The 21,048-nt window shown below is 47.7% G+C and overlaps 1 protein-coding gene across 2 annotated transcripts in view; it reads right to left on the reverse strand.

Annotated features, from left to right (window-relative positions):
• The window catches only part of SHD (Src homology 2 domain containing transforming protein D), a 33,730-nt gene extending 27,289 nt beyond the window's left edge, over positions 1-6,441 (reverse strand). The window contains exons 1-2 of one of the 2 annotated variants that reach the window (XM_081895720.1): positions 5,857-6,441; positions 3,746-4,269 (exon numbers count right to left, since the gene is read on the reverse strand). In XM_081895720.1, the coding sequence (XP_081751846.1) occupies positions 3,746-4,111 (366 nt within the window). In that variant the 5' untranslated portion in view covers positions 4,112-4,269; positions 5,857-6,441. The remainder of the gene's footprint in view (positions 1-3,745; positions 4,270-5,856) is intronic. The other variant, XM_081895721.1, reaches the window with a different exon arrangement.
• Positions 6,442-21,048: the final 14,607 nt, after the last annotated feature.

A 21,048-nucleotide genomic window follows, 5' to 3' on the forward strand; every position in this document is an offset into this window, starting at 1 on the left:
CACCATCAGGAAGTCCTTCTGAATGGTCGCTCAGAATCTCCTTTCGGGCCCCAGCCTCTGGAGCAGCAGAAAATAAGCTTGCTCCATCTTCCTGTGACAGCCCTTTAGATGGGTCTACTCTGAGTCAAATTTAATTAGCTGCAGACCGTGAGGCTAATGAGGACACAAAGTCCACAGGGGGAAGGTACAAAGAGGAGCCTGTGATCTTCTTCCTAGGGTGCAAAATTATTTGTCAAACACCTGCCTCTGCCTATCTGAGAGATATAAAGAGGGGAAATCCCTCCAGGGCAATTAACACCTCCTGTGAATCACTGCTGTTCAAAAAGGAAAGGAAGAAAAAACCCACAGCAGCTTAGCTGAAAATGTTCACTTGGCAGAAAAGAGAGAGAGAAACCAGAACTTTGCTTTAATTGTCTATTTTCCCTGCCTCACACATTGCCATGCGCACATCTCTCCTGGGATCACTGGACGTGGTCAAGAGCATCGCCTCAGACTTCACCAGGAAAAAGTGCACCTCGCTGCATTTCTGGCAAGGAAGCTCATTGCATGCCTGCAGCCCCACTCAGAGCAATTCCCAACAGCAGAGCTCTGGAAGGATCTCACACAGAGCCAGCTGGGAGGAGTGGCTAGAGAGCTGGCCAGGCTGGGAGAGATCTGGGTTCAAATCCCCTAACTTGGTCATATGGCCGACTTTGGGCCACAGTCACCCTCTCCCAGTCTAGGGTTTCTTATGAGGATAGAAAGAGGGAGAGAGCCATTCCCGCCATCCTTGGAGGGCGGAGAGTGGGACACAAATGTGACAAATTAACAACAAAATAAATAATATATATGGATCTGAATGACTGATATGATAAAATCTGGCATATAGCCTTGCTGAGGGAACTCTCTCATCAGCCGCATGTGACAAGGGGGAAACAGAAAGAGACCATTTGTGGCCATTCAGTCTCTATTCAGTCATTCATTTATGAGAAAAGGCAAGTAAGAGGGGACTTAACAGAAGTTTAGCCGTGGGGAAGAGAAAACTGAGAGGTGACATGCGAGCCATCTTCAAGTATCTGAAGGGCATAGAACATGGGTCAGCAAACTAAGGCCCGGGGCCAAATGTGGCCCAATTGCCTTCTGGATCCGGCCCACAGACGGTCCGGGATTCACCGCGTGGATTGGCATGGATCTGATTCTGATCGTTCGGGCTGTGCCATTTCCCCCCCACACACCCCGTGGCGGCGCCTCTTCCCTCCCTCCTCCTGGCTTCTCCCTGCCCTGCCTAGAGGAGGAAGGGGGCTGGGCTTTGTTGGTGCCTCATCCCTCCTCTGCCACCTCCGCCAGTCCCTGCTGCTTGCAAGACACAGGAGGCACGGCTGGCTGAGCGCCCCTCTCGAGCCGCCACCATTTAAAGCAGCCCCTCTCAGGAGCCCCTCACTGTCCCTCATTCACCCCCCCAAAAAAATATAGTCCAGCCCCCCCCCACAAGGTCTGAGGGACAGTGGACCGGCCCCCTGCTGAAAAAAATTGCCAACCCCTGGCATAGAAGATGAAGCAATTTTTCTTCGGGGGGGGGGGGAGGAGGATGCAAACCCAGGGATTCAAATGACGAAGAAAGAGATTCCAACTCAACATCAGGAAGAATTTCCTGCTGGTAAGAGCCATTTGACAGTTGACAGACACCATCAGAAGGTAGTGGACTTTTCTTTGCTGGAGGTTTTAAAGCAGAGTTCAGATGCCCCTTGGGGGTCCCACCCCATTTCTATTATTCTAAGAGGCATCATCTGGCAGCAGTAGTGTTTTTGGCTGCTCTGTAACCACAGTTAGGAAGGTCTCCCAAGGAAATGGCATATTCCCTCCTGCTGAATCTTTAGCACAGCAAAGATATCTTTCCTATTCCAAAAAGTAAAAACCAAAAAGGAAAATGGCCCACCTGTTTCAAGCGGAGGCTACTTTTCTTCTAGATAATGACAGGATTTTTTATCACGCACTTATCCCTCAACCTTGAATCAGCTGCAAACCTACGGAACTTTTTATGGCTTCGAAGCCAAAAGGGATGCTAGGAATTGTAGCTTCCTGTGAAGGCCCAGAGCTTGCAGAGATGCTTGAAGCCATGGCATAAACCAGCTTCCTCTGCTCCTGTTTAAACCAACCCCGGGTTTAAAGCCATGAGGACTAGGCTCTTACTTTCAGGGGAAGGCCCATCTCTCAGTGGCACACTTTGCAAGCAAAAGGTTCCGGACTGGCAGAAAGTGGTCTACACAAGGTTCACATGTCTTTGCTATAAACCACAGATCAGCACAGCACCTGGCAGAAGCAAGATTTGAACCCAGCTCCTCCTGATTTGCAGCTGCGATGCTACACCACCTTTTCAGTTCAAGCTTTTCTTGAGGACTAGAATCCTAAACAAGTCACCAGCATAACAGCATAACATAACAGCATAACATCAGATTGGCTGCCTCAGCTCTTGATGATTGGAGCATCTGCGTTGTTGACCTGCACGTCTAAATAACCTGCCGTGGATCAAATTTCACAGACACAACTTTTTCACATCTCCTAAAATACTTTTTTTCTGTTTAAAAAATAAGTTGACTCGTACATGTATACAAGGATCCGTCATTAATTTGCCCTGGGTCACCACTGCATATTTTATTGTCCAGTAGATTTTTACTGATGCTTTGCACACAGACAACCCAAGGATCCTGGAAACTATAGTTTAGCAGTGTTTGAAATTAGCCAGGCGCCAGGTGCAAAATGCTGGCTTTCAACCACTTCTGACCAAGTGAAGATGCCCAGGTGCCAGGATGGCACCTGACCTCTATCCCATCTGGGGATCCCTGGATCGGGACTGTTTTCACACACTTATACCCAACCTTGTAGAATTCTATCCATTATATTTTATTTGCACAATCGGAATGAATTTCAGGAACCAAAATGCTTTTTCTGTGCAGCCTGAGCAGGAGCAGGGAAGAAAGTTATAGTGAATTGTTGTCACTTGTCTGCCCTGCTCAGAGCTGAGAAGCCTATTCCTGCGTTATGAATGGTCCGTGTCACCATTAAGAAAAAGAGGTTGGAATAGGCCAATAGATATGTGAACTGGATAAAGTGAGTTTTCTTCTTTCAGTTCCCAAAGCTCTTATCCTACCTCAAGGTTGTCATCTGCACTAGCCAGATGTTTAACTGAGAATCAATCACAGTAAGTCCATCATTTGAAAAATAAGATTTTAGAGTTGTCTTGACCCCCAGTGGCAACCTGATGTTCGATTTTGCTTACTGAAACCTAGCTTATATATCTGAGTTTTTTTACACTGGTTAAGGGAATTGTAGCTTGGGGTAAACTACAGTTCCCAGGTTTTTATGGTTTTTTTTTAATTGACCACCACCTTGGGGAACTGCAAGGAAGGCGGTATAAAAATGCTTCCATACATGAAACAGTTAAGTGCCAATCATCAAACGCCTGGTAACCAAGTAAGATTACTTGTCTGTGTTTGAATGAATGCTTCAAAGCCACCCTTTGAATTGGAAAAGTTAACTTTGTAGATTTCAGTCCACCCTTTGGCATTCCCATAAACACACCATTTCTTACACCAAATCAGTTCCGTAGTTATGAGGACTAGAAACTTAGTATTTTGCGGGGTGGGGGAGGGGAGGGAGAGAGAGAGAGACTTGCAAAAATTAGGATGTGCAAGATTGCATTTAAGAACCGTGCTGCAAAATGGCACAGATCTTGGGGGTTGCTTGCAAAAGGGGCCTTTTCACATACCTGATCTGGCTGGGTTGTCACCTCCTCAGCCGCCAAGAGGGCTTTGCTCCTGTTCAGGTCAGAAGCTTCCACTTTGATGAGCCTGTGCTTGGGGGAGCCATACTTCCCTTCCAAACTGATTCCTCCAGCAGCAGCAGCAGCAGCAGCAGCAGCAGCAGCAGCAGCAGCAGCAACCCCTTTGTTTGGGGACCCTTCTGAGTCTGGATCCGGTTTCCCGTTGCCATCTTCGTAGGGATCCTCAAAATCCAAGCTCTTCTGAGCTCGGTAGGCTTTCAAGATCTCACTTTCGGTGTAATCTGGTTTGGGGGGCTGTGGGGGAGACCTCCTGCTCCCAAAACTCAAGTAATCCTTAAACCACTTGGCCATTTGTCCCCCTTACCCAACGACAAAGCCGCTGATCCCTCTTGGCAGAAGATGCCAAGCCTGGAAGGAGAAAGGAGTCCCCAACGGCCCCCAGCTAATCCTTCATGGGTCAACGTGATTCATAATCCCAATCAGGAGTCGTCCGCCTTGTCAGCACCTGCCTTTAAGAGATGGGAGAGGAAAAGAGCAGCAGTTCTGGGGTTATTACAATCTGAAATATACCCAGTTGAAAAAGACATTCTGGCTTTCTGTAATCCTGTGTTCTCTGTAATCCGAGCGTGTCTGATGGTGTTGTGAGGGCGGGGGGGGGGGGGGACTGAAAGCAACCTCAACCCACATGCCATCAGCTCAGGGAGGAATTACTCCTGTCCTGGGGGGAAATAAGATATCTGGAGCATAACTGAGGTTAGTGGCTTAAGAGGCTGACCTACAAACCAGGAGACTGTGTGTTCATTGCAGATTTGGGCAGGTCATTATCTCACCACCTCCCCCACTCCTAAATATGACCTACATCACTGGGTTGTTGTGGGGATATGACTGACATAAATCACTCTGGACAACCCGGGGGGGGGGTGTGCTCCAAAATGTGGCCCAGGTGCCAGACCTCATCTCTGCCCAGGTCTGGCCTGCCTTAAGCAAACTCTCAACCTCCTGCTTGGAAACATGAGGACCATCAGACTTGCTGAATGTTGTTGTAAGGATCGCCAAAATAAATACACAGAACCTGATGCATGCAAGTGACTCTGAACTAGAAGTTTTGTGATGCACTATCCAATGATTCTGATGGATCTCACCTCTGGGCTTTTAGGTATCAATGCCCAAATGGAGGCAGAGGAGACACACTAAATGGTTCTTTAGTAGGGAAATTAATCACTAGGCACCCCCCACCCCCCCACCCCAGAGACTCACATTCTCAAGCTTTGCAAAATATAAAGTTACATCTCTATGCTGCCTGTCTCAGCCAAAGTTTTTTTTCCTCTCCTCAAAAATGTCCAAAGAATGAGTTTTATATTTGGGGAAGGGGCTTTGAGGGGGGGAGCGTTGAGATGCATTCAGTTCTAACTGAAAATACTGTATATCAGACCAACCACAACACACACACAAACCAGCCTTCCAAACACCACAGTTCGTAATGGACACACCAGAAGAGAAACTCCAGTGAGCTCACTGGGGCTTACTCCCGAGTAAGCATGCAAGAGAAGCAGGCTGGTAGCAATCATCCTAGAACTGAGGGCGGCTTACTTCAGAGAAGATCTGCTAGATTGAGGACCCCCCCCCATAAGACGAGCACCTCCACAGACAGCCTCGTTTGGGTCTAAAGGGGTCTAAATCCCCCAAAGAGATTTAGGATTGTAGCCAAGAAAATTTTACTCAGAGTAGACCCACTGAAAGTAATGGGCCTAAATTAGGCACGTGCCTTAATTTTAAAGGGGAGACTCTGAGCAGGACCTTATTTACGAGGCAGGATTCTAGTCGCGTCTACTCAGAGGTGAGCCCAGTTGAACTCAGGGCTTTTACTCTCAAGTAAACTGTAGCCTTAATAAAAAAAATCATTTTCTTAAAAAAAAGCCCTAAAAGGGGTTTAGGATACTAAGGTCTTACTAAGGTCGTTCTGACCTACTCAGAATCAAGTCCCACTGATTTCAATGGGGTTTACTCCCAAGTAAGGATCTGTAGGATTGTAGCCTTAATTTTTAAGTATTTGTTCAGAATGAATGGGGGGAAAGAGAGAGAAATAAGACATTTACCAGTTTCTTTTGATCCGAGGGGAAATTCAGCCAAAGGTGATTTTCTGGGGTGAAAACATATTTACAATTCGAAAAAACAGACGCCGCACCATTTAAGAACTCGTCCAAACGCCCTTCCAGGATCAGCCCGTCCTATTCCTGCGGTCCAGGCACCTCCTCCAAGTCCATTCACACAAAGTTGAGGAGTTATTCTTATTATTTTAAAAATAAATTTGCAGAAGAGATCAAAACGACCGTCTTCTTTCCCCTTCTTTGTCCGTACCGGCTCTCCTAGTTTTATACCACCCCCCCCCCAAAAAAAATGCAAACAAAAACCTTCCTTTCCTGATTTATCTCCCCTGCTAGCAATATTCGTCGGGGGGCGAAGAGAACACAGAGTGAGAAAATGAAGACGGATCCAATCAGCTCCTAATCCGGACAGACCCTCCTGCAAATCAAAAGCAACCTTGTCCCACCACTCTGCGGAGAGGCAGGCCAAGGCACACGCCATCCCATAATTTTGCTACTCTGTGGCTGGTGGTGCTTCCATTGATCTCTTGCAAAGAGAGCCCAAAACAAAACACACAAAGCGCGCGCGCGCGAGAGAGAGAGAGAGAGAGAGAGAGAGAGAGAGAGAGAGCGAGCAGGGATCTTTCTTGGAAGGGAGGAAGAATAGATGGGGAGGAAGGAGGGGAAAGAAAAAGAAATTAAAAAATGCTCCTCAGCCAGCCAACCCCCTTCGCAGGCTCCCCGCCCCCCCACCCCTTTTCCGAGGGAGATCTGCAAAAGCTGGTCTGGAAAAGGAGAAACTTTCGGCTGAGCGAGCTGTGGTTCAATATTTCCAGATGCCATTTTTTAAAGGGAGGGGGGAGCCTTACTCCGCTGGGGATTATCCAGGTGTGCGGGGGGGGTCCTCGGCTGGGGATTATGCAGAGATGCTCTGCATCCCCCTCAACCAGCCCTAAAATAACAACAAGCAAAGGCACACACCGTATTTACCTTTTTCTTAGTAAACCTTCCTGCTCTCTCTTTCTCTGTCTGTGTGTGTGTGTATGGGGTGTGTGTGTATCTAAATATGATGATGATGATGATGATGATGATGATGATGATGAAAACACACACACAAACTTCTTTTTCACTTTTTTGGTTTTGCTGCTTTGGGTTTATATTGGGAAATATCGCTAAAAAAATGAAAGATCTGGGGATGATTCAGAGATATTTCCCGCTTGTTTGTGTGTGTGTAAATATGTTGTTGTTGTTATTATTATTAATCGAAGACACACACGAGCCCAGTCCAAGCTACCAGATGTAAACAGCAGCAGCTCAGATCTCAAAGCAGCAGAGAAAAAGGAATGAAGGGAAAAGAAGAAAAGGAGGGATCTTTTCTCTTTCCTCCCATTTTTCTCTCTTTCTTGGGAAATTGCAGGCTTCAAAGGGGGGGGGGTAACAGGTTGCTGGTATTTTTTTGGTGGTTTTTTTGGAAAACGATTTGGAAAGGCAGAGGGAGGAGAAGGGGAAAGAAAGGGGGAATCTGGGGAGGGCGATTGCTCTCTCTGCAGCGGAGGAGGAGAGGAGCATCTTTTGCACGACGCGACATAGCAGCGCTTAACTCGAAGGAGTTTTATTTTTCCTTAGCCCCCCCCCCTTGCGTGTTTTCATTGAAGCCTGGGTTGCGGGGGGAGGAGGAGAGTGAAGGTTGCAGAGTCCTTCAGCTTCGGTGGGTTTAGCTGGGGGGGGGGGAGAGAAGCCATCATCCAGCCGCCCCCCCGGTTCCTTTGCAGTTATTTTTTATTTCGAGGGTGGGTGGGTGGAAATTAGTTTTTTTAAATAAACGTAATGAACATTTGCTTTGGGGGGCTGTATTTCTGTCTTCCGGCTCCTAGTCTCAACATGGCTTGCAAAAAATAGAAAAGTCGGGGGGGGGGGAGTCAAACTCGCAAGGAGAACAAAGGGTAAAACGTGTGAATGGGGCAATGAAAACTTGTGCGTAAAACGTGCCTGCTTATTTCACTGGCCTCCCTTTTCAGAGAGAGGGATCGAGGCCTCTGTGTGTAAGAGAGAGAGAGAGAGAGAGAGAGAGAGAGAGAGAGAGAGAGAGAGAGAGAGAGAGAAGGGGGGAGGAAAAAGAGAATCTTTGTGTTTCTCTCTGTGTGAAAGAGTGAGAGAGAAAGGTGTGCGTGGAAGAGTTTGCTGAGAGACTGTGTCTTTCTGTCCGTGATGGGGGCAGAGGGAGCTTCCCATACACCTGCAGGACCCCATTCAGAAGGGGCAGAAGAGGGGCAATTAGCATTTTGGCATCTTACCCTAGTCAATTTCACCAGAATGAAACTTTCCCCCTTTTTATTCTACAAGGTGAGGAGAGTGAAGGGAAAAACCTTTCAGCCACTTCTCCGCCCTACAATTAATTTTGCGGGGGGGGGGGGAGAAAGAGACCTGCCTCTCTCCCACCAAGAAGCCATTTCCAAATTGGGGCTGGGGGCTGGGTTTGAAACTGGTGAAAATGATGGGAGGGGGAAACCAATGGAGATTAAGCAGATTTTTGAAGGGTAAGGAAGACCGCACACTCCTTCATTAAGTAACTGGGTTTATGTGGTTCTGTTTAAAATAAGTAAAATAAGAAATTCTTTTGATTTACTGGAGGTTTTTTGTGCACACAACACCCCCCAAAAAGGGACTCTAAAATATTTGAATAAGTTGTTGTTGACAGAGAAGATCCACCTCTGTTTCGGAGTGAATGAACCTGGGTTTGTATATGAAATTTCCAAAAGAAAGAAAGGGAGACTTCATCCTAGAAGAGATGGGGAGAGAGACTAGATTAAGGCATCACAATTGTGGGTGTGACACACACATAGCAATGATGCCTCAATCCATTCTCACAACCCGCCCCCACTTTCCCTTTAAATAACAAAGAAGGAGGAACATCATATTTCCCAGTAATCTGACCCAACCATTTCTGGCTCTTGAATGTCGCCCGCCTGTTCCTCTTAGGGATGGTGGGCGAAATTGATTGGGAAAGAGGAGGGGGAGGGGAGCTGGTATTGATCGGACTGCGAGGCCCATTCACCCCCCCCCCACTCTCCCCTTAACACTAAACCCCCAGAGAACGGCTCTCCTCTTCCCCTCCCCACTTTGCCTTTAACCATACAGTACTTAATGGGCATTTTGTAGTTTCGATTTCACTCCCCCACTCCCTTGGGGCAGCTGGGGGGGCTGATATTGACCATCAGATGGGAAAGAGGGTGTGTGTGTGTGTGTGTGTGTGTGTGTCCGCACCGACAGAGGGGAGAGGGGGAGGTCAGAGCTGAGAGATCTTCCAGCCTCATCTTTCGGAGGGGACCCCCCCCCCACAGCCTGCCTCTGCCTCTGGTTAGACAGAGGTTAGACAGAGGTTGCTCCAGGGATCTCCGCCTTGTAGTTTTTACAACCTTGCTAGGATTTAGAGATAGGTAGATGGATAGACAGGTGAGAGAGATGAACAGATAGATAAGACAGACAGAACAGAAAATAGATAGATGAAAGTTAGATAGATGATAGATGATAGATGATAGATAGATGATAGATAGATAGATAGATAGATAGATGATAGATAAGAGTGAGAAATGGATTGGAGAGAGAGAGAGAGAGAGAGAGAGAGAGAGAGAGATGGTTCATTGTCCAAAAAAAGCAGAGATATGGGGAAATAAAAAAGGAGGACACCTGCAGGCAAATGGAGACGGAGAGAGGTGTGTCGGATTGTTTGTTTCAGGCAAGAATTGGGGGGGGGGTGGATGAATGGAATTAAAACGTCTGCACCAAGGATCCAGATACCTTCACTGGCTGTGTATGAGAGAGAGTGATCATCAGAAGATAATACCTAATTCCAAGGTAGCCCAGGGCCTTTTGCCTTGGGAGGGAGACACAGGCCCCCCCCCCCGCTGCTTCCTTCTTGGCTGTGCTCTTGCCTCCACAGCTGGAGGGAAGGGGGCTCTTGCCCTGGGGTCCTCTTAGAGGGTTTCCCAGTGGGGCATTTCAGTAGCACTGAGAGAGAGAGAGGCGGATGCTAGACTGGATAAGGCCCCCCCTTTGGCTGACCCAGAAGGCTCTACTTATATTCTTAGGTGTCCTCCCTCCCTTCTCCACAAAACAGGCGGACCAGCAGTAAGAAAAAGGCTCTCATTACAGAGTTTGGGTTTGTTTTTTTAACCCCTTACCCATAGGGTTGAGCAGATCTGGCAATCTCTATTTCTCAGTTTTTCATTCCCCCTCTCCATAGATGTAGCCAGGATTTTTGTTAGGGATCAGGCCTTTGCTAGTGGGGACAGGCCTTTTGTTGGGGGGTGGGGGCAGAACCTCAGTTAGCCATGTATTTTTTTATTGAGGGGCAGCCCATGTGTCCTCCCCCCAATCTTTTAAGATCGGCTCTCCTCACTTCCACATCAGCTGGCAATTTTTAAAATAAAAGTCCTCGTGAAAGGTCATCAGAATCTTAGTGCCTATTTCTCAGAAAACACACATTTGTGTAGGCACTTCCCCCTAATATACTACACACACACACACACACACACACACATATATATTGCAAAGTAGTTGCCCCAAATATAAGACACTTTCACCTGTTATCTGCGCTAATACCTGAGGATGCCAGGACTGAACCAGGGACCTTTTGCTCCACCGCTGAGCTTACAGCCCTGACCTGCTGTGGTCCTTCCCTGTTTCGGACCCCGAACCTGCCTCTGGCCCACAAAGACTGACAGTCTCCACCCTCCTGGTCCCCAACAGACCACGGCTTGGTAGACTCTCGGCACCACACCACACACTGGACTACAACTCCCATCATCCCTACCGGTTGGCCATGCTTGTTGGAGCAGGCAAGTTGGAGCCCCCATCCCTGATGTATAGAGATGCTCACAGACCTATCTCCATTATGGCCAGGCCTACTGCTAGGTAACATTTGAGCCTCCACCAATCTTTGTTGTGCAGCTACAAACAACAGCGGCCATCATCTCTGGCCAAGGGTAGGCAACCTAAGGCCCGGGGGCCGGATCCAGCCCAATCGCCTTCTCAATCCAGCCTGTGGACAGTCCGGGAATCAGCGTGTTTTTACATGAGTAGAATGTGTCCTTTTATTTAAAATGTATCTCTGGGTTATTTGTGGGGCATAGGAATTTGTTCATCCCTCCCCAAATATAGTCTGGCCCCCCACAAGCTCTGAGAGACAGTGGACCGGCCTCCTGCTGAAAAAGTTTGCTGACCCCTGTCCCTGGCCATTGGCCATGCCTGCTGAGGCTGATGGGAGTTGGAGTCCAGTAACAAAGGGAGGGCCAAAGATCCCCAGTACCTGATTTGAGAACTTAATGTATATGGTTGGTTCAGGTTTGTTGGTTTGTTTGTTTTTAAAAGATTAAAATTTCTCTCTGGGCTGCAGCTGCAGGTGGGAAGATGGTCAGAAAAGTCACCTGTGTCGGCATCTGTCTCTCGAGAGACAATGCAGTGCGCCTCTGCGGTTGCAGTCAAACCGCTGTGCTAGCAGCACCCAAGTGCCCTCCCCGGGAGGCAAGCCTGGACAGTGTGCATGGAGGTCATGGGTCACCCAGATGACAAGACCCCCCTCCCAGCCTCACTGATGGGGTCCAAAGGAAAACACCACCCAACTGCCTTAGGGACTGGTGTAGGGTTGACTCCTGAGCCTTTTCTTCTCCCGAAGATGTTCTACAAGGCAGCGGAGGTTTAGGACCAGAGTTTTCCTTCTCTGAGATGGGCTTGCTTCCCAGGTGGACGAGCCCCGTCCGCCCTCTCTGGGCAGGCAAGTGAAATTGATTGTGCCAGAAATTACTTGCGAAGCTGGTTCAGTCAATTCCACACTCTCCTCGTTAAATTGCATGGGGAAGATTTCATACAGAATTAGAAAAATGTACAGAATGTTGGGGTGGTCATTTGCATGGGCAACAATGAGGCGAAATGGAGTGAGTTGTGTGTGGAGCAGCATTGTGGGCCGTGGCACGTGCTTCAGGTGCCCAACTTGGCCCAGGCTCCAATGGAGCCATCATCACAAACCAGGGCACCTCTGGCTCCTGATGCCCAGAAGAAAATGGAGGAAGCGAGAGAGGGAGGAAAGGGCGTTGAAAGGCAGAGTCAAGAGGGTTAAATCACTCCAAAATGCCTGAGAGTTGTTTAAAAGCACAATATTAGGAAATCAATGGGGTGGATACCAAGAGGACACCAGTGTGGTTGATAAGCAGCATCAAATAAGCTATGGAAGGCAAGAAGGCTTTCTTCCAAAAAACCAAAGTCTTGCCCAAATGAAGATAAGAAAAAGGAACACAAACTTCGTTTTTGTGTTTTTTAAAGCAAGCCAAGAATCCCTTCCAGCATATTGATTCTATGAAATCCAGCTCTGAGCTGAAGTTTTTGCATGTGTGTGTGTTTGTAATTTTGAGTGTGGCAACAAGAGCTTCTGCTGAGAAGGAAAACACACTCTCTCTACCACCACCACGAGACAGCAGTCTTGATTCCATGTCATCTCTCGTGACATATAGCGCAATGATGCTCATAACAGGAGAAAGTGGCAAATGGTGATTTATGAAGAGACATCAATGCCTGAAGCAAGGTGTCCCCAGCCAAGCAAAGGGGGGAAAGCGAGACGGGGGGGGGTATCGTTAAGGCAACAACACCCCTCGTTTCCCAAGCGGATGTTTCCTATTCCAGGCGAAAGCATCTTCTGCAAATAAAGCCTGAAAGTCTCTTTAGTTTTCCCATTTGTATAAATAGCGACCAGGCGGGAGGGCTGGCAGAGATCTATAAAATAATAATTTAATAAATGCTGCAGAGAGAAAGCAAGGAAAGAATCCACTAGTTTCTTCCCAGGATATTCTGCAAATGGGCAAAAGGAAGTGCCTTCATTGTGGTACACAGGATTAATCTATGGAACTCACTGCCACAGTGTTTTGTATTTATATATTCTTTTTAAATAAATATCAGCATAGGTAAGTTTTTTAAAACCCACTGCAGTGTAATGACAGCGTTACAATTTTATGTATGTAGGAAGATAAGCATAGGGTTGGGTTTTTATTATTATTATTATTATTATTATTATTATTATTATTATTATTATTTATACCCCGCCCATCTGGCTTGAGACCTGGGAATGGAATTTCCTGGCTCAGGGTCACTATCCATCACCTGGGGCACATAATCTGGAACTTCTCACTTCATCTGGAACGTCGCCCATGCAAGTTTCATTTCAGTGGGGTTTTTGGCAGTCCATGACCCCCCAAAATCCTTTCCTGGAAGCAGGGAGCAATCAGGGTGCAATAGCTTTCAATTCGGGTTGAAAACCAGAACCCCATAGATAAAGAGGGGAGGAGGAAACAGCTTCTAAAACCCTTGTGTGTGTTTTGGGTAATGTGCTCTTCGACAAGGGTGAAATCTTTGACATTATGGGATGCTGCCCCCCCCCACCTTCCCAGATGATCAAGGAATTGCTTTTAAACACACACACACAGTGATATTGCATTTTGGGATATTCCAGCTTTGGGCTTCCTGTATGTTGTAAATGCAAATGGAATCAAATTTCTTCCTCCCATCCTATCTGGAAGAATCCATAATAAACTGCAATAAGATGTTTCCTTTTTCCCACTGCACCCAGTGTCTTGAACTGCATTACTCCCTTTCTTTGTCAAAGATGTACTTTTATTTTATTTTATTACTAATCAAATAAAGCTTCGCTCGTTTAGCATCCACAAAACAAAACCTTTCACCAGGCACATTTCCCACCAAAAATAAACAATTAAATTGAAACAAGAGATGCTGGCTTCTTTCAGTGTTTCCAAACTGAATAAATCTTGATTTCCCCGTCCTTCTGGGGCCTTCTCCTCTTCTAAAGCAGAGGTTTCATCTTCTTTAAAAAATCACAAACCTTTTGTTGTTATTCTTAATCCAGAATATTCCCCAACCCCCTCCAGATTCCCCCTGAGCTGTCTCGGATGCTGTTTGCCTCAGCCACGACCCCTGTGTCGGTCGCCTTTGTACTTCACGTTCATAAAAGAATCCTGTTGCCTGTCATACAGCCGACCCCAGGAACGTAATATATTCCTTTCCCCCTTCTTTTTTTAGAAGCTGTGAACAAAGAATTGCACAGCCTCTTCTCACCCAGCGCCCCAGCCCAGCCCCCTTTCTGAAGGGAATAACCATAAAAGCAGCTAATTGTTCTATTTATGAGCGCTGCTGGAAAGACATGAAGTGGGGTTTGGGGACAGAGAGAGAACAGGAGGAGGATGGGGAGAGAAAGGACCTTCCGCACCCTTCTTGACAGGACTCAGCGAATAGAAATGCCAGGTCTCTCTGCAAATACGCACCAACTTCCAACGCAATAATTTTGAAGAGGGCTCTAATTACAATTTGTACGCCGAGAATGTTAATCGCTCGCCTAACGGGAAAATCAAGAAGCATCTTTTCATCTCCCTTAAACGTGAGAGGTTAACATCTCCGCATTGCATCCCTTCCGCCTCTGTTCCTCTTAAGTTGACAAGAGCCCCTGCTTACAGAGGGTTTTTTTTTTAAAAAAAGAAAACACTGCGAAGGTTAATTAGTTTGGAGTTTTTTTATTATTATTTCTGTGTTCAGGAGAAAACTCAGCTTGTTAATTAGAGGTCTGGTGCCTTGCCTTGGGAGAGCAGGACCCGATTCCTCATAAATACCTCCTGCTGTGTCGATGCGCCACAGCTCAATAGCATTGACTCTGGGTCGATGCAGCTGCAAATCCAGCCCAGCTATTGAGCAGGTGGGAGATGATATTGGAGGTTGCCAGCAAAGTGCCTTCCATCGCAAGGGCAGACGGCCAGAGGCTCCTGGCAGCCTGGCAAGGGGGAGCTGGCTGCTTTTCTCGACAAGGAGGTTGCCGCCTGGGCCTGAGCACCTCTGCAGACCTTCCAAGTGCCCCCATTTTCCAGGGACAGTCCTAGAATTACAGAAGCCATCCCGGTTTCTGATTTGATCCCAGAATGTCCTCCTTTTCCTTTTCCTTCCACATCTTGAAGAACAATTACAAGTAGGGTGTATAGGTGCAAAAACACCTGGACTGATTTGTCTGGACTGATTTGGACTGATTTGGACATTAACGCAGCAGCAAGAAGATGATCAGAATTCCCCTTCGGATCTTGAAATATGGGTCCCCCCCCCAACAAAATTCAAAATTTGGCTTTGTAATTCGGAATTTATGTGATGTGATTTAATTTGATGCGATTGGCCAGTTAATAAAAAATATTTTTTAAAACAGATATAGGTGCAAAAACAGAGTCTTGTTTGTACTGAAAATAAAATAACTGCACCAAATGAAGAAAATGGTGAAGCTGGCAAGCAAATTCCTTCCTATAATTTTGAAGGAAAAGGTCAGCAATCCGCTTTAAATTATTTCACTGCAATGCTTCATCAAGTAGCATTTTTTTTAGGAAACACATGGAATATTTATTCCTTTATTGTACAATGTACATTTTCAACAGGTCAGAAAAGGAAGCGAGAGGAAGTTGGGAAGGCGTCCAGCCGAGAGCCGGCAGACCTCCAGGGCTGGTGTGGGGTCCCCAGGTGTGCCTGAGCCTCTTCAGCCACAGGGAGAGGTCCTGGATCTCCAGGTGAGTGAGAGTTCGCTTTCGTTTTCAGGGCACCGGTGACTTCCACAGACACCTGGCTGGCCACTGTGAGAACAGGATGTTGGACAAAAGATTCCTGCATTGCAGGGGGTTGGACTAGATGACCCTTGTGGCGGAGCTGGGATTTTGCCCTGGGTGAAGCCTGTGTGGGGGTGTACACAAATGCACATGGGGGGTGTGCCAAACTGGGCATTTGACCCGGGTGAAAATGAGCCTAGTTTCGTCCCTGCTTGTGGTCCCTTTCAGTGCTACAGTTCTTTGATTCTATGACAACAACAACAACAACAACAGTTTTTATTTATACCCCGCCCTCCCTGGCCAGAGCCAGGCTCAAGGCAGCTAACACCAATAAAATCACAGTAATGGGGGGGAACCAAATTAAAATACAGGTTAATATGCAATTTAAAATGCAGCCTCATTTGAAAAGTAGCCCATAGATCAAGACCGTAAGGGGAGGGAAACATAAGGGTCAGACTGAGTCCAAAGGCCAGGCGGAACAGCTCTGTCTTGCAGGCCCTGCGGAAAGATGTCAAGTCCCACAGGGCCCTGGTCTCTTGTGACAGAGCATTCTACCAAGTCGGGGCCAGTACTGAAAAGGTCCTGGCCCTAGTTGAGACCAGTCTAACCACCTTGTGACTTGGGACCTCCAGAGTGTTGTCATTTGTGGACCTTAAGGTCCTCCGTGGGGCATACCAGAAGAGGCGGTCCCGTAGGTATGTGGGTCCTAGGCTGCAGGTGGGCCTTTGGCCTGACTCAGGAGACTCTTCACACGTCCTTCTTCTACCTCAGAATCCCGGGGGAGAGGAGGAGGAGGAGAGGGGATTCATAGAATTCCATAATGGTAGAGTTGGAAGGGACTACGAGGGTCATCTAGTCCAGCCCCCTGCAATGCAGGCATCCTTTGCCCAGTGTGGGGCTCAAACCCACAAGCCTGAGAGTAAGATTCTCATACTCTGCTAACTGAGCTATCCCACAGGCTTCTCAAAAGGCACCAGAAAGTAAGTACCCCATTGCAAGGCACTGGATGAGACAAGCCTCTGGCCATTTCCAGAGGTAAAACGAGGACCACTGTATGAAACTGAGAAAGGAAGGTTGATTTTGGGAAGAACGGGCAAAGCAGCGTAGAAAATCTGTGCCATGCCCGAGAAGAACGCATTAGTTTAGAAAGCAGAAAATACCTTTAAGCAGGAACAATGGAAATCTGTCGTGACTAATGCGAGTATTATCTTAATTGCATCCTGCATCTTGCCAGCGCCCACGCCCCCTGCTGTTTTAATTTTGCTTTTGCAATTGAAGACAAAATATTTAATAAAAGTGTATTACAACTATTCCCCACGGGGCAACCTGAGGACGAGGGTCACCAGCACTTGTGACTTAACACTGAACAGCAGACACAGAATGAAATATATTTTCAAAATGGTGGAAGAAGGCACTTAAAAATTTTGGATGTTGCTGCTGGAGAAAAGGTGGGATATGAATGCAATAAGAAGATAAAATGAATGAGTGAGTGAATCCCTGGTAATAGAGAAGTAAGCTTTCCATCGCATCCATAACTCCTGTCTATTTAGACTTTAAGTCCTGCTGGATCCCCGGTTGAGTACTGACAGAGTGACGGCTTCAGTCAAGGTCTCCTTGACCCCCAGTGGAAGCTGAGCAAAATGCCTTTTGCAAGCTTAAAATCCTGCAGGTGATTTTTTTGTTAATGCCAAGTGCTAATGTGCCAAGTGGAATATCCCCTCCTCTTGATTTCTGGCCCTGTTTTAAAAGGAGACCCAAATCAAACAGTGTCTGTAACAGGGAATAGAAAGAGAAACTAATGAGAATAATATGCATTTGAATATCCTTGCAAACAAAATCCACCTGGGCTTCTGATTTCAAATGCACACCTGTCAGTGGTCCTTGGCTGCCCGTTTCCTTTGCTGAACTTGGCCCCCATCTCAAGCCCCCCCCCCATCCCTGAAAGCATCACAGGCCCTCCTGCTCGCCGCTCTCCTTCCCACCGATGGCGACTGGGGAGAGATAAATTACCGCTCAAGGTAATGAAAGGAGATGAAGAAGCAAAAAGGCCTGACACATCCAATTTATTACCCCGCCACCAGCCGTTTTTAACAGGGACTAATGCAATTCCACCAGCCGCCGCGACAGGGGAAAGAGAAGCAAGAGAAAAGAAAGGGACAGGAAAATCTCCAGAACATGCAGGTTTATTACACTGCGCACTAAGTTGCCGGAAGCCCTGGCGCAGAGGGATGGAACGTTTAGCACAGCAGCAGCCAGAGCGCCAGGGTGACAGAGAGGGGCACGTGCTGAGGAACAGCCATCAGCCTCCGGCAAGACTCGGGGATGGAGGGAGACGGAAGGCCCAGCCACTGCTTTGAAGAATCCCTGGGATGCAGACAGCTTAATTTCTATTAAAATGAAGCGAATCCCTATGCTGCTGCCTCTAGGTATATGGTCCAAAATGCGCCTGGCTGGCTAGGCAGCTGGTCATGGCTTTGTTTTTGTGGGGAAAGGTTGCTGGTGGCAGCTCCATACCCTCCAACATTCCTGAGCTGAAAACTGGGACATTTCTCACTTCCCCCAACTGACCCTCTATGACCCCCTCCTCCCCCAGTGCAGAGCATTTCCTATCAGAAGGACGGCAAGAGCCACCGTCACTGCGCCAACGGGACACAGCACACACGCCTCCCACCGTCCTGAGAAAACCCCTCATTCCTGATTTGACCTTATTCTTTGGTAGATTTACAAAAATAAACACCCACCCACCAATAAATAACTTTTAGAAAGGGGCAAGATTTGATGCAGATGCACAAAGCATTTTGAAAAGAATCAAGACTCCTTGCGCTCCGCTCCCCCCTTCTTCCCCCCCACCCAGACCGGCCCTGCCCTCTGCCTGCCCCCCAAAGTTAGCATGTCACCCAGGGCTCAGGGGTGCCTCAGGGGTGGAAGCCCCTTCTCCTCGCCTGCTCTCCAGAAGCCACCACAAGCTGCCAAGAGAGGGGCTTGAAAATCAGAAGCCGGCAGAATCCGAGATCAGGGGAAAGAGACAGTGGAAGAGGATTGGAAGAAGTTTAAATTATATCTTAAAAACTGTTGTAAAATTGAGGAGTGTTGAGATGTCAAGGGGCAAGAAGTAGAGAAATACAGCTGTAATTATTAAGTCTAAAGAAATTTTATGAAAGGGAATCAATAGATAAATTGATCAAAGGGTTGCTAAAGAACTTTGGAATAAGGATGCGGCGAAAGGGAGGTATGGGGAAGTCGGTATATGTTTAATGTTGTGTATGTTTTTGTTTTGTAATATGTTTGTCTTTTATTATGTGTTTGAAAAACCAATAAAAATTTTTATTAAAAAAAAAAATCAGAAGCCAGGATGGCTTTCGCAATTCTGGGACTGCCCACTTGGAGGGGGGGCAGAAAGGCGATGGGCCTGGGAGCTCCTTGGTGCCCATGCCAGCCAAACCTCCCTCTTGCCAGTTTGTGTGAGAGAGCTTTGTCAAAAGGCACCAGAAGAGCCTGGTGGCTGGATCAGACCAAAGGGGGCACATCCAGCCCACCGCCCTGTCCCAAAGGAGGCCTGCTTGCTTGTCCCGGCATCCCACACGCAGGACCTGCCAGCCAGACGAAACTCTGCAGGGGAGACTCCCTCTCCAAACGCAGCTGGAACGAAGTAACTTAATAAGCCCGTGTCGCCTCTTATTCCTCATCACATAAATCTTTTGCGCACGACAGCTCCCCGGATGCTCTCTCCCAGCAGGACCATGGAAGCAACTTCCACACGGCGAGAAATGGTTCTCCTTCTGAGGGAGACGGTGGCGCCTTTGGGGCGGTGCTTTGAGTCCTCAGTCACCTCAAGGCTCTCACGGGATGAAGGCCTTAGACGGGGGTTAGGTTTTTCTGCTAGAAGCCTAAGGGCAAGCCTACGGGATCAGGCCAGTGACCCATTCAGTCCAGCACCCTGTTCCCACGGTGGCCCCTAAGAACCTTGGACAGATAGACTGCCTCTGGACCTGGAGGTTCCATATGAACATAAGCCAAGTCTGCAGAGTCAGGCCATGGGCCTCCGTGGGAAACTCGCAAGCATTGCTCTCGCCTCTTGTGGTTTCTCCCCTCTGGCTGGAGGCAGAGTGTGGCCCTGGGGGTGAGCAGCCATTGATAGCCTTCTCTTCCATGAATCTGACTAATCCAAGTTGGTGGCCATCCCTGCCTCTTGTGGGAGCAAATCCAATACAGCAGAACTATGCGCTGCGTGAACATTGATCTAAGAACATCAGAAGAGCCTGGCTGCAGGATCAGCCAACGGCCCACCTAGTCCAGCCCCCTCTTCTCACAGGGGCTACCCAGATGCTGGGGGGGGGGGGGAACAGCAAGCAGGAACTGAACACAAAAGCAACACTTTCCCCTCCTGTGTCTTCTGGAACAGGGACTTGGTTGCACGACTGCCTCGGACGGTGGAAGCAAAGCCATTGTGGCTAGGAGCTGTTAAACCCAACTGTAAATCAGTATGTTACCTACGCAAGGCGAGGATTGCAGCCATGGCAGGTGCAAGCTCTCCGTGGGGCTACCTTTAAAGGTGATTCGGAAACTACAACTAACCCAGAATGCAGCTGCCAGACTGGTGACCGGTGGCAGCTGCTGAGACCATATAACACCGGTCCTGAAAGACCTTCATTGGCTCACATTATGTTTCTGAGCACAATCCAAAGTGTTGGTGCTGACTTTGAAAGCCCTAAACGGCTTCAGCCCAGTATACCTGAAGGGGCGTCTCCACCCCCATCGCCTTCTGGCACTGTGAGAGGTGAAGCTACAAGGAAGCAGCAGAGGGCCTTCTCAGTGGTGGCGCCCTCCCTGTGGAACAGCCTCCTTTCAGTTGCCAAGGAAATAAGTAACTATATAACCTTTAGAAGACATCTTAAGGCCGCCTTGTGTAGTGAAGCGTTTTAATGTGTAATATTTTATTATGTTTTTATATATGTTGGAAGCCACCCAGAGTAGCTGGGGCAAACCAGTCAGAATGGGTGGGGTACAAACTATTATTATTATTATTATTATTATTATTATTATTATTATTATTATCATCATCATCATCATCATCATCATCTGATGTGCTGATTCAACAAGCAACATGCCCTCTGGGCTCCTGCTGAGGCCAGTAATCTTCCCTGAAAGGAAGGACTGGCTGTTAAACCACTCTGGGAATTTTAGCTCTGGGAGAAGAAATACAGTGGTGCCTTGCAAGACGAAATTTCCGTTCCGCGAGTCTCTTCATCTTGCAGGTTTTTTCGTCTTGCGAAGCACGGCTATTAGCGGCTTACTGGCTATTAACGGCTTAGCGGCTTTAAGAAAACAAGGAAACAAAGGAACAAAGGAAACAAACTCGCAAGAACTTGCAAGATGTTTCGTCTTGCGAAGCAAGCCCATAGGGAAAATCGTCTAGCGAAGCGACGCAAAAACCGAAAAACCCTTTCGTCTTGCACGTTTTTCGTTTTGCGAGGCATTCGTCTTGCGGGGCACCAATGGAAGGTCATCTCCTAACAACTCTCAGTACCTTTAACAAACTACAGTTCCCAGAATCAATCCTTTGCGGGAAGCC

Source organism: Podarcis melisellensis (genome assembly GCF_964234715.1).
Source record: "Podarcis melisellensis genome assembly, chromosome: 18".
Classification (NCBI taxonomy): Eukaryota; Metazoa; Chordata; class Lepidosauria; order Squamata; family Lacertidae; genus Podarcis; species Podarcis melisellensis.